We start from the raw sequence: 13,559 nt of genomic DNA, 5'->3' as shown, positions 1-13,559 counted from the left end.
CTGGGAGAGCTTGTCATGCAGCAGAGACGGGATAATGGTGTTGAAGGCAGAGCTGAAGTCCACAAACAGGATCCTGGTGTAGGTTCCTGGGGAGTCCAGATGCTGGAGGATGAAGTGGAGGGCCATGTTGACTGCGTTGCCAACAGACCTGTTTGCTCTGTAGGCAAACTGCAGGGGGTCCAGGAGTGGGTCAGTGAGGGTTTTTTAGGTGGGACAGGACAAGGCGCTCAAATGACTTCATTACCTCAGGGCGACGGGCCCTGTAGTCATTAAGTCCTGTGATCCTTGTTTTTTTGTGGAGGGGGATGATGGTGGAGGCCTTGAAGCAGGCTGGTACGTGGCATGTCTCCAGGGAGGTGTTGAAGATGTCTGTAAACACCAGAGACAGCTGATCAGCACAGTGCTTCAGGGTGGAGGGGGAGACAGAGTCTGGGTCGGCTGCTTTGCAGGGGTTCTGTTTTTTAAAAAGCCTGTTGACGTCTCTCTCCAGAATAGAGAGAGTCGTTACTGGGGAGGGGGGTTGGGGTTCATCTGGTTCTTAGTCAGTTCAGTTGAAATTCAATTCACATTTATTTGTGTAGCACTGTATCATACAAAAGCAGTTCAGATTGCTTTGCATAAAAACAAAACGGCAAGCAAAGATTTGCAAATAGCCAAATAAATACATAATACTCACATACAAACAAGTGTGCTGGACAAATAAGTCTGGTTCATTTAAGACAGGGGTGTCCAAACTACGGCCAGTTGCGGCCCGCGGCCCATTTTTAACTGGCCCGCAGCAACTTCTAAAAATATAATGGAATATGGCCCACACTTGAAACTTGCGCTTGACTGTATTGTACTTCTTAGTTTCACCACTAGGTGGAGATACTGTGTTGAACAAGGCAGCTTCTCCACAAAATAAGAGAAATCAAAGAAACGTTTAGCCCCGGATGATGACACGTCCTACACTGGTGCCGAGCAAGAACAGAAAGTTAAGCAAATAGCAGCTAGCCAGCTCGCTCAACAACAGTATTTTTTCCGTGCAAACAAAACACAAGAAAAAGCCACAATAGCAGCCACGAGGTAGCTCAACTCATTGCCCGCCACGGGAAACCTTTCTCAGATGGTGACTTCATAAAACAGTGCCTCACTAAAGTCGCAGGTAGAAAAAATGCAGGAATTCAACAACGTTAGCATGTCCAGAAACACAGTTGTGCCAACCTAAAACATCAAGTGTCAGATAAAGCGTGTGCTTTTGATTTTTACTACATTGCATATGATGAGAGTGCAGATGCCACAGACACCGCACAGCTGTTAATTGTTTTGCGGGGCGTTGACGATCATTTTTGCATTACGGAGGAGCTGCTTGATTTTAGGACTCTAAAGAGCACGACGGCCAGTAAGGACATGTTTGAAGCTGTGTCCGACGCAATTGACAAGATGTGGAGTTATAACAGATAGGGCTCCAGCTATGAAAGGCGAGCGCAAGAGAGCGGAGGTGAGGCCATTAAAATGCAGCGTATCACCCACCAAGAAGCCCTCTGTGCTAAGACAGTCCAGCTCGGCGATGTGATGAACACGGTTATGAAAACTGTCAACATAATTCGAGCACGAGGGCACAACTATGCAACTTCAATGTTGCTCACTTCCCCACGCAGTCCGAAGTCAAATGTGCTTTTCCACAGGCCAACCTTTCTGCTAAAAAGGGGAAATACGTGTCCGTGATAACGTCTCTCATGACAGAACTCAGTCAGTGCGTACAACAGTGGCGTCTGGTCAATAGAGGGCGATAGGGCGCCGCCCCACCTTGAGCCACAACAAATAAAATATAATTAATAATAATAATAAACTATACAAATTGTCAATATTTGTGTTTTTGAAATATGGAATCACCCAGTAATATGTGTAAAATATGATATCTGCGGTAAATATATGCTTTTCCTGTACGTCCTCTCCGCATGTGCACGTCTCAGCAGCTCTGGGGGCTGGAGAAACTGCCCAAAAGAGGCGGGTCTATGAAGCGGTTTAGCCTTGGGGCAGAATCGATTCTGCCCCTAGCTGCGCGTTCCTGTCCGGACGAGTCGCTACAGGCGGGCGCGAGCGCCAGCACGAGCACTGCTCCTCCAAGACCCGTTTGAGAGGAGAACTTTGAGGAGAAACTGCAGTGAAATAGCTGATATCAGATCAGCCTGACCCCACAATCATACAGCAGACTAGCGGGAAAGGGAAGCAGTACATGCGAAGCTTCTCTAGCTGTAAATAAGATGTCTTGACGTGTTTGTCAAAGTGTTATTTTCTGCTTTTTTTCATGTTGGAATAAATGTTAAATATTTAACTGCAAAGTAGTAATACGTGTTTGATACCTTAATTTCTTTTGCATGAAATCATACTGGGATGTTTGCTGAAATTGATTGGATGTGGCACAGCCCTACCTAGAACATGTTCCACCAGCCGCCACTGGCTTTCAATATTTTTCTCTCATTGAGAAAGACATCGAGCTGTTCTCAACTCCCTTCTTCTTGAATAATGAGTCTGTTCGGCTCAAAATACGTAAGCAAACATTTCTCTGTTAAATCTGAACAAAAGCACATTGAGAACCAAATTTGATTGATTTTGCTCACTTTAACACACTAGGGGTGAGGCGATATATCGGACCTGAGTGGCCCAGCCCTTGATATATTTTTCTGTATGTGGCCCTCAGTGAAAAAAGTTTGGACACTCCTGATTTAAGAACATGCTCCAGTGAAAAGGAAGGCTTTAGTTTGATTTTAAAAGAAAACTGTTTCGGAGCAAGTCGAAGATCCGTAGCCAATGGTTCCGTTCTACGATAACTAAAGCTAGCGTGAAATGCAAGTTATTCTTTCACAGAGGTTACTATTTTCATTATCTCGCACCAAGAAATAAGTCATTTGACATTGGGGCCTTGAAAGTGAAATGTTTTTGTGATGTCACCCATCCCCATGTCTCACCCCCTGCAGGCTCCAGATGTTGGAGGCCATTTGTAAGCACTGGGAAGGCCCCATCAGCCTGGCCCTGTACCTGTCCGACGCTGAGGCCCAGCAGTTCCTGCGCTACGCTCAGGGCTCCGAGGTGCTGATGAGCCGTGGGAATGTCGGCTACCACATCGTCTACAAAGAGGGACAGTTCTACCCAGTCAACCTGCTGCGTAATGTGGCCATGCGGCACGTCAACACACCCTACATGTTCCTGTCCGACATCGACTTCCTGCCTATGTACGGCCTGTACGAATACCTCAGGTAAGAGGAGAAAGAATCAGGCGTAAACCAGTTAAGTTGGAAGTGTTCTGACACCTTTACGCTTCGTTTTTCCTATCTTTAGATTTTAAAAAGACAATTGTAAATATTTCTATTACATCTTTTATGAGATTTTGCACATGCTTGCTTTAGTAATTTACAGTATGTAATCCAGTCGTATGTGTGTATGGCTGTAGGAAGTCAGTGGTGCAGCTGGACATGGCCAATGCCAAGAAAGCCCTGGTGGTTCCAGCCTTTGAGACGCTGCGATACCGTCTGTCTTACCCTAAGTCCAAAGCTGAGCTGCTCTCTCAGCTGGACATGGGCACACTCTTCACCTTCAGGTGAGCTACATCTGTTTCTGAAGCCAGCAATGTCTTCAAGCTTTTCATTACATTTCCCTGTCTGTGGTGCAGATGTTGCTACTTTTATTTGCCACAATTGCTGTGGCAGTAGGTGTTAGAGAAGGAGGGCAGGAGTTTTATTTCTAGTCAACTGATTCTACTCTAGCTGCAGTGAGCACCAACAAACACCAGGTAACACATATTTTCCTACTGCAGCCACGCCTCCACATGACTCTGTTCAAAGCAGCATGAAGATTCAGCAGGAGAGGAGAAGGACTTCTACATACGTCTTTAGACACAACATGTGAACGGCCCCTAGCGCTACAAGAGCGCTAGCAGCAGCTAATATTTACAGACAAATTAACAGAGCACTGTGCAGTGAAGGCCTGGTCTGAAGTCAGTACTAATAGAGATAGTGTCTGTTGTGTTAATTCTTATTAGTTTAATTATATATATATATATATATATATATATATATATATACACACACATACACACACAGTATATGATGCTTCAAAACTGACTACTCGCATAATTACGTACTCTTAAATCGGTTAAGTTATTTACTTGTAGTGTGGTATTGGTACTTTTACTGCAGTAAAGGATCATAATACTACTTCCACTGATCTGATACATCAACAGCCAGACTGTGTCAGATTCAGACATTAGTTTTAGTTTAAAAAAAATAAAAATACCAACTAGCCGATTTAAATAAATTTCAAACCAGATAGACAAGTCCCAAACATTCAAATGAATCATCAGTACAGGGAGTGGAATAGACCTACTTACTCACATCTGCCACATGCCATGCGGTCTGCGTAGAAGCCTTCATTATTATATCTGAGGAATCCCAAGGATGGAAGCATGAAGACCATAAAAGGACCCAGGTACCCTGTATTCCACCAGTACTCCTGACAGGACTCCCAGAGGGACATGGTCATAAGCCTTCTCCAAGTCCACAAAACGCATGTAGATGGTCGGGCAAACTCCCTTGTCTCCTCCAATAGACCTGCAAAGGTAAAGAGCTGGTCCACTGTTCCACAGCCGGACGAAATCGGCATTGTTTATCCTGTAACTAAGGTTTGACAATGCTTGGTCTGAAGTGCATTTAGGGCGTGTCCAACTCCACTTTTGTTAAACCACGGACAATCTGGCCACAAAGCAAGGGGCAAAGGGGTTGTATTTAGTCATTTAATTAAACATAGTTTGTTTGTTTTTTGCGTAGCATGAATTAAACCAATCAGAGCCATTTAAACCATCCAACCATTCCCTTTAAAAGCCAGGTGCGCTTGCACCTGGAGCATTGCTATGGTAGATTTGGCAAATTGGAGAGGCAAACTGTTTTCTGCATTGAAAATGTGAAGATTCTGACTTGGAGTAAACACCCTGGACCCTCTGGAGTTATTGGAAATGTTTGGATCACAGGAGTCTGAAACAATCCTACCCAGCCACAGCACACTCTGTTTACTATTTGTCGCTGTCCATTGACGGTTGGTTCTGAATCAGTTTTGCTTTATCGTTTTGTGAAAGGAGGGAGGGAAGGAACAGGTATGTGGTCCTTGGCCGGTGGACCCTCTGCCTCCACTATCTCCCAATCCTCTGTTGTTATGGGAAAATATGTCATCGTCTTATGCTTTAGGATTGAAGAATGTAAGTCTTTAAAAGTGCAGGCACAAAACCTATTTGAGTAGATGATTCTATCAGTTTTGCATCCAGGTGTCTTGTTATTTGTTATCTGTTATCTTGTTATCTGTTTTCCTGTGCATTGTTTCTGTCTTCAAAGACGGCGACACACAGAGGTCTAGATTACGGTACTTCCTGATGAGCATCAGCTGAAGAGCATGACCCTCTGTATGCATATGTGATGTGTGATGGTAAAACAGGCTTATTCAGACTCTGTATTTTTTGTATCTGAACTCTTTGATTAGGTCACAGTGACCCAATCAAAGGAAGCACTTGGCTGAGTATAAATGTCCATGTATCTGACTATGTTGTCAGAGCACCTCCTGCAGATGACGTGATGTATCTGTGAGAATGTGCTCTCTTTGCTTGCAAGACATGCATCTGACTGTGTTATTCAGAGCACCTCCTGCAGATGACGTGATGTATCTGTGAGACTGTGCTCTCTTTGCTTGCAAGCAAATAAATTGACTATTACAACTTTGATCGTTCATCCAGACTCTGTTTCATTTGACATTGATTTGATAACACTTTGACACTCTTCTCCCGACTTTTCATAGAAATATTCCACAACACTGTCACATGGTAAATGGTGTCACATGGTGTGTTGTGAGCCCACCGATGTAGGCGCATCTTACTATCTGAATTATATCAGAATCAGAACCATTTATTGCCAAGCAAGTTTATGTTCAGTTATATGTCCTTTTAAATAACAATACTATTCTAATTAACTTTGGACCAGGTTTTTCTTGGCCAATGATGGCCATCATGCTGCCTCAAGACTATGCCTCATTATAAGAACAACAAGCCCATAGATGGATCCTACTACATTTGCTTCTTCCACAATGTGGGCACTGGGTGACAAAAAAGACACATGTAAAACTAGCAAGGATAGGCTGGGCCCTATAAGTAAAGTCTAAACTTTTGAGACCATGATACAGAGGTTTCAAATCCAAATGCCACCTAATATTTTATGAAACTATGAATGTCACTTCCCTTCATAAAGACTGGATGTGGAAGCACACATCTTTAGACTCCCTTCAACTATAGTTTGGTAAAACCTTTTCTTCTCTTTCCCTCTAGGTACCATGTTTGGACTAAAGGCCATGCACCAACTAACTTTGCCAAATGGCGGACAGCTACCACGCCCTACAGGGTGCAGTGGGAAGCCGACTTTGAGCCCTACGTCATGGTTAGGAGGGACAGTCCTGAGTATGACCGTCGCTTTGTGGGTTTTGGCTGGAACAAGGTGGCTCACATCATGGAGCTGGATGCACAAGTAACTTACTTTCTATCTACCTATCTAAACTGTCTGCTTAATGTCTTGGTATACCTCACTTCTCCACCCTTTCATTTATGAGTCTGCAGTTCATGCAAAAGGTATCTTAAAATACCAAATACATTGCTGTAAACATTTATCAGTTATTTTCTGTAGTGCTATTAAATCAGCTTGGTGCTTCACACATCTATTGCTGCTGTACCACTAGACAGTTAATAGCTCTGATAAACACACTTTACACTACCTGCTCAGCAGCTTACCTTAGCTTAGTTTACCAGCAATGTACAGCAGTGTGAGCATAGCTCTATAACCAGGGGCGAACTGGGGGAAAGAAGTGTCCCGGGAGTTTACTGTCAGACCGGCCCACTCAATACACGGCACGTAGCCCACTCAATGCATCGCACGTATCGACCAGTCAGTGGCCTACTTGGAAAAATACCCGGGGAGCAGCTAGGGGTTCAGTGTCTATTAGCATGACGTCATCCAGCTAGCCAAACCTGTCTGGTGTTCAGCTAGTGGAGAAGCTTCGCATGTACTGCTTCCCTTTCCCGCTAGTCTGCTGTCTGATTGTGCAGTTTCCCCGCCACAGTTCTCCTCTCAAACGGCTCTTGGAGGAGCAGTGCTCGCGCTGGTGCTGGCGCTCGCCTGTAGAAACTAGTCCGGACGGAAACGCGCAGCTTGGGGCAAAATCGATTCTGCCCCAAGCTGAATCTATTTGAGGACGCTGATTGGCTAAATTGTATGTCACTTATTTATATCTTTAATCAGCATTAAAGCATCATTGGCTAAACTGCTTCATAGACCCGCCTCTTTGGGGCGGTGTGTGTGTGGGGGGGTGCTGCCGGCTCGCAGATGGAAACCATGAGCGTGAATACAGATCGCGAGGAGTAGTATAAATCGTAGTCAGCGATTATTGACTTTAAGTATTAGAGTAAATTTAACGTGTTCTGTGAAGCATAGAATATAGTCTGGGTCGGCGATCTCAGAGCGAGGGCCGGTTGGTAATGGAGGTGGGCCGGCCCAAAACCCGTCGGCTATCCCCTTTGGCCAGCCCGCCCCTGTCTATAACTATGTAACACAACTACAGTCTACAGCCATGCTAGCAGCACTGTGAGCATGGCTCTACCCTCCACTGAGGTCACCAAGGTCCGGACCTCCGTATTATCTGACTAAAACTAACTTAAATTTGGTGCAGCAAAGAAATTGTACAACGCCAAGATGACCGACTTGTTTATCAGGTCACCGCCATTGCCTGTGCTTAAAAAGCATGTGTATGATGGTGGATGATCTTGTCGTTACGACAATATCTTGACTCAACACGCTGGTTCTTTGATTATTTCAACAATTTGAGGAAACTAACCCATCCATGTGAAGCGGGATTTGGATAACTAGATAGTTTAACTGGAGGACTGCTTGAAGTTCAAAGACCTTTATCCCCAGACATCATCTGAACAATAGCTCCTGTGTGATCGCACTACATTAAACAGTGGCCAGTCATGTCTACTAGTTAGTTTCACTGATGTCTGAAGGGATATATAACATCGGGAATAATAGATAAAAAATACTGTATTTTAATATATGAAATGATTGAAGGTTATGGTAATTTTGTAGAGCCTATGTATGAACAGAACATCATTTAGATTTACCCCTGCCCTCATCTCCTCTCTTTCCTTCACTTACTTCTAATTCCCCTTCCCTTCTCTTTCCACTCTTTTGTCCTCTGTATTTGATGATGTCTCACTTCCTAGCTTTGGGACACTCTGCTGATTAGTGTAACACAATAAAAGCGTGCAAGCTGCTGCTGACAATGACCCTGCCAGACATCTTTACGTGTATGTATGGTAAAAAAACAAGAAAAGTGCCACAGAAGCAATTGTTGAATTATTGTTTCAATGTTAAACAACAAAGTGAGGCTGGAAGGTCAAACACGTATCGTATGTTAGCTAGTTCACGCAAGATAAGATACATTTCTTTCTCTTCTTATTAAAACAGTCTATGGTAGGTATAATCTTAAGATATTACAGTATTTTTTTCCCATTTTAACTGAATGAAACGCATGTTAATGACTATTTACTAACATGTTGTAGCATGAGTACAGACGAAACAAAGTGGTGGGTTTAATATCAAAGGAATTAGTTACAATGTGAACTTTTACAGCGGATCAACAGAAAGCATCCTGAGTGAAAACATTACAAACTGGTATGAGATGTTCAGGGTCCAGGACAGGACGGCTCTATTTTACCCAGAACATCATTGGTACCATCGACTGAGGAGCCTGAGAAGAGCCCAAGGAATATTAAAAGACAAAACCCAGCCAGCCACAACCTGTTCACCCTGCTGCTGTCTGGAAAGAGATACAGAAATATCAGCTGCCAAAACAAACCAGAGCAGCTTGCCTCATGCTGTAAGACTCCTCCACCCTCCACATACAGAATAACATTCATTCATCCTCCACCCTCCACATACAGAAAAACATTCATTCATCCTCCACCCTCCACATACAGAATAACATTCATTCATCCTCCACCCTCCACATACAGAAAAACATTCATTCATTCATCCTCCACCCTCCACATACAGAATAACATTCATTCATCCTCCACCCTCCACATACAGAACAACCTTCATTCATTCATCTTCCACTCTCCACATAAAACACTCCACATAAAACATTCATTCATCCTCCACCCTCCACATAAAACATTCATTCATCCTCCACCCTCCACATAAAACATTCATTCATCCTCCACCCTCCACATATAACATTCATTCATCCTCCACCCTCCACATATAACATACTTTGGGTTTTGTATGTGTTTTTCTTATGTTTTCAAAATGGGACTACAAATTGCATTTTATTACGCAACCCTGTGGTACAATTAGAGCAAGTTGTCTTCCAATCAGAAGATCTGCGGTTCAATCCCCGGCTCCTCCAGTCCATGTCAAAGTGCCCTTGGGCAAGACACTAAACCCCAAGTTGATGCTGATGAGCAGATGTCAGTATCATTCATCCACACAGTGGTCCGAAGACTAGAAAGGAGCTATATAAATGCAAGTCCAATTACTAATCACCAATTATATAGCGGTTCGTGTTAACTTTATACTCAAACTTTGTAACTCAAAGGAATATTGGTGGACACAAAACTTTATGAAAATGTTGCTCTGTGTCGGCTGGATGTGGACAAAAAAACAACCAATGCAGCTTTATATGAGGTGTTGTAATGAAGACTCTCTTCCTGTCCTCTCTCTACAGGAGTATGAGTTTGTGGTTCTGCCCAACGCCTACATGATCCACATGCCTCATGCGCCAAGCTTCGATATCACCAAGTTCCGCTCCAACAAGCAGTACCGGGTCTGCCTCAAGACCCTGAAGGAGGAGTTCCAGCAGAACATGTCACGGCGCTACGGCTTCGCTGCCCTAAAATACATGACTGCTGAGAACAGCTAGCCACCACTGCAGACCCTCACTCCCCCGGCCCTGAACTACTGACACACTCCATGGGGGGGGGGGGTGAGGCCAATCAGCAGACTTTGAGACTTTGTTAGAACGTTTGACCCTGAGTGTGGGTCTTCATGTCCATCCTTTGTCCTCTACTGTGGATGTGTAAGCTGTGACAGAGGACACGAATCCCCGCTGGCCCGGTGCCGACTTCTGGCCCTGACATCTGACACACAGCGGCCGAGGAAAGCAGACATTGCCATATTTGTAAGGCCAGTGACAGAGTTGTTGGCAGCGAGTAACATTATGTATGTATGTATGTATGCGTGTGTACGTGCAGGTAGAGGAAAAGTGTGACTGTGTGTTTGTTCCTCCAGGACAGTGCTTAGCAAAAAGCTTCAGGAGAGCTGAACATGTGAAGCATTGTGGGCTTACATTCTGTTTGCACACCTTCCAAGTGCCAGCAAAAAGCAGCAGCGGTCTGACAGACAGCACGCCCCGACTCAAATGCAAATTGTCACCAGGCGGGCGAGATAAGACAAAGCGGTAAACATGTTCACACAGATTTTTGAAATCACATGTGACGGGTGACACACACTCAGACATTGGGGCGAGCAGCCAGCCAGCCAGCCATCTGCTGTTGCTTCGTGTGCTTCGTAGCTGATGCGGATCAGAATAAATCCTCCTCCTCGTATGACAAGAGAAGTGAAGTGCAAAGATGGCTGGAGGTCATCCATGCGGTTGATATTCATGATATCTCCACATCAGCCTGAGCATGCTGCTAGAGTGTTCCCAGTGTTTGTTACCACTACAGAATGTGACTGCAGCTGTGCAGTGGGCTGTTTGGTGTATTTTAAATTAACGCCAGTGCAGTCTGCACAAACACTTGCTTAAAGTCCTGTCAGTTTGTGAAGCTGCCCCCCCCCACCACACCGAGCAGCATGAGGCAAAGACGCAGCAATCACTGAAATCAGTCTTATTTATCAGTGTGTTCACAGTCCTGATGGGTGGAGCGAGGAGGCGTAGTGTGTCTGAGGACAGAAAGAAACTGTGTGAAAATCACCCACTTGCATTGCAGAGAGACTCTTTCTTTCACCCTTTCTTTCTCAACCTGGCCTCTAGTTTGATGATGGTAACGCTGCAGCAGTGTGTGTTCTCCTGTTTGTGACGCACACTGTCAGGCTGGGCATGGTGATCCGGATGTGGGTTTGACCAGCTGTTACTACGGCTGTAGCACCTGTGGCGGACAAATTTCCACCCAGTTATCTGGAGAGGACACTCAGACTGATTACTGACAGTCACAATGATATTATACTCTCACTATATCATCACTGTTGAGCATCGACATAGGATGTTTGTTACTGTATGATGAGAAAAGTTGGAAAAAATCATAACAGAAATATGATAGCATTGTTAAAGAGTGTCAAGTACGTCAATCTCACTGATTATTATTAAATATATTCAATATTTTAGAGGCTTGAAATTAAATGATTTTAAAAGAATACCGATGGGATTGCAATGTGTCCTGGTTTTCCCAGGTGACATTCAAATATCTGCTTCAATCCAGAGGGTGATGCTGATACACCTGAAGCTGTTTGGTAACTGACACCAGAGGAAGAAGAACTTTGTCAGTTACAACAAAAACTACTATTATTAAACACAGTCATTGATGCATTGCACAGATCGTATCGTGGTTAAACTGATCAGGGATCAGATAACCACTACACTCACTCCACCATGGTCATATGTGTAGAAATAGCTGGAGCTGCATTCTTCCTTTGCTTTAATGTGCCAATGTTTCAGTGTAGCTTCAACTGCCATTATTCCAGGTGACTGTAGAGTCCACTTCCAGATTCCATAAACAAGGGAAGACAGGTGTATTTACATCTGTTCAAAATCACATCAGTTTGCATCTCAAAAATCTGATTTCCATCATGTTAAGTCTGTCATCTCCTGCAACTTTCATGCTCTAGAAACAAAAAATCACACAAGTCATGCGATATGAGTACTATTTCTCATTTCTCATTCTTAACTCGAGCTGAAACGGATGAGAGTTCCTAAAAGGCTTGCGTTTGCATATCTCCATGACAACTCAATAATCTCCATCTAGATGGAGACCATGTTATATGACTGAAAGCTCGAGGAAAAAAATGTAAGTGGATGTTTAGAATGCATCATAGACATGGGCATCATAGAAAGTCTAACCATTTTGTCAAATAAATCACATTTAGACTTATTGGATGCATGTGGAAATGGACCAGTTAAGAAAAACACACTCATTATAAAGTTTACCATTGTGGAACTAGAGGTCTCTCTCTCGCCCTCTTCCAATCTCCCTATCAATTTCCCTCTTGTTCTTGTTCTCCCAACCTTCTCATCTCCCTCTCCTCATTCTCTCTCAGTCATGACAGCGGTCTCTCACTCTGTACAGCAAAGCTGCAGAAGGGCTTGGTGCAGTCTTGCAGGGATGTGTCTGTGTGTGATTGTACACGTGTGTGTTGTGTGCAGTGTGACTGTTGTGAATGTTTGGAGCTGCAGTGTGTAAGTAGGTCAGTGCTGATTGGTGCTGCTACCTGAATAAAAACAAAAAGGTCAAACACTGCTGTCCCTTGTTTCATAATTCTGTCTTCTTGAATATCAAGTTAGCCTTGTGAACCCAAAGTAAAGGAATTCATGAGAGCTCTCACTGTTACACCTCTGTCTCACTCACACACACACACACAGTAGAAGGTACACTTGTGTGTATTTTGTAAGAAATTTGAGCATAGAACTGTTTAGTAGATATAATAAAAGTGTGTAATAATTCATAATTAAGAATTCATAATTAGTCATAATCATAAGTGTATTGGGAATGCATAATTAAGATAAACATAAAGTGTTGTAGGATTAGGAGCTAATAAGACATGAAGCTTCTGCCAAGTTGCAGAAGTTTAACTTTTATACTGAAGGATTAGCATAGAAGGGATTAAACAATAACTGACGGTCATTGAATGTGTTAGAAACTCAGGGAAAGAGAGTCATGGAGACAGGCGTTTACAGAAGGGCATAGAGAAGTTAGCCAATAGAAATTGAGATAGACGGAAGGGGAGGAGTCGTGAACGAATATGTGGGCGGGATATAGACAAGAGTTTTTCTCTTCCGGTTAGTTGGGGTCCTGGGGAAGATGTGTTCTCCTGGGATCGGGAAGAGTTTTTTCCAAAGTGGGTTAATATTGTAATGTTTCATAGGAGTATGTACTCTAATGTTTAACTGTAATCGTACTTGCATCAGTGGGATTAAATCCTTTTAACTATAAACCAGTTTCGGTAACGTTTTTAGCGCCGTGTGACTGAAAAGCTATCAGTCCTCGTGTGCTGGCCTGCTCCACTTTCATTGTGAGGAGATCTTTCCCTCCACAATTTATACTTTCAAGGATTGGGGCACTAAACAGTTATGTAATGTTTCTGTGTCTCTGAAGAATCTTTGTCAAATGAGGCAGGAAAGATGCCACCAATTTGCATTATGGGAAATGGAAGATCCAGTGTTTTTTTCTGTAGCGTGTCTCATATTGGGGACAAGCGACTTCCAGACAGACTAGTTAA

At 43.6% G+C, this 13,559-nt stretch overlaps 1 protein-coding gene across 1 annotated transcript in view; it reads left to right on the top strand.

Moving 5' to 3' along the window:
- The window catches only part of LOC306796134 (xylosyl- and glucuronyltransferase LARGE1), a 50,489-nt gene extending 37,981 nt beyond the window's left edge, over window positions 1-12,508 (top strand). The window contains exons 5-8 of the mRNA XM_079294909.1: window positions 2,961-3,239; window positions 3,434-3,580; window positions 6,344-6,539; window positions 9,793-12,508. Coding sequence (XP_079151035.1) covers window positions 2,961-3,239; window positions 3,434-3,580; window positions 6,344-6,539; window positions 9,793-9,987 — 817 coding nt within the window. The 3' untranslated portion in view covers window positions 9,988-12,508. The remainder of the gene's footprint in view (window positions 1-2,960; window positions 3,240-3,433; window positions 3,581-6,343; window positions 6,540-9,792) is intronic.
- Window positions 12,509-13,559: the final 1,051 nt, after the last annotated feature.

Source organism: Melanostigma gelatinosum, assembly GCF_949748355.1.
Source record: "Melanostigma gelatinosum genome assembly, chromosome: 22".
Lineage (NCBI taxonomy): Eukaryota > Metazoa > Chordata > Actinopteri > Perciformes > Zoarcidae > Melanostigma > Melanostigma gelatinosum.
This window is presented reverse-complemented; position numbering and strand designations above follow the sequence as displayed.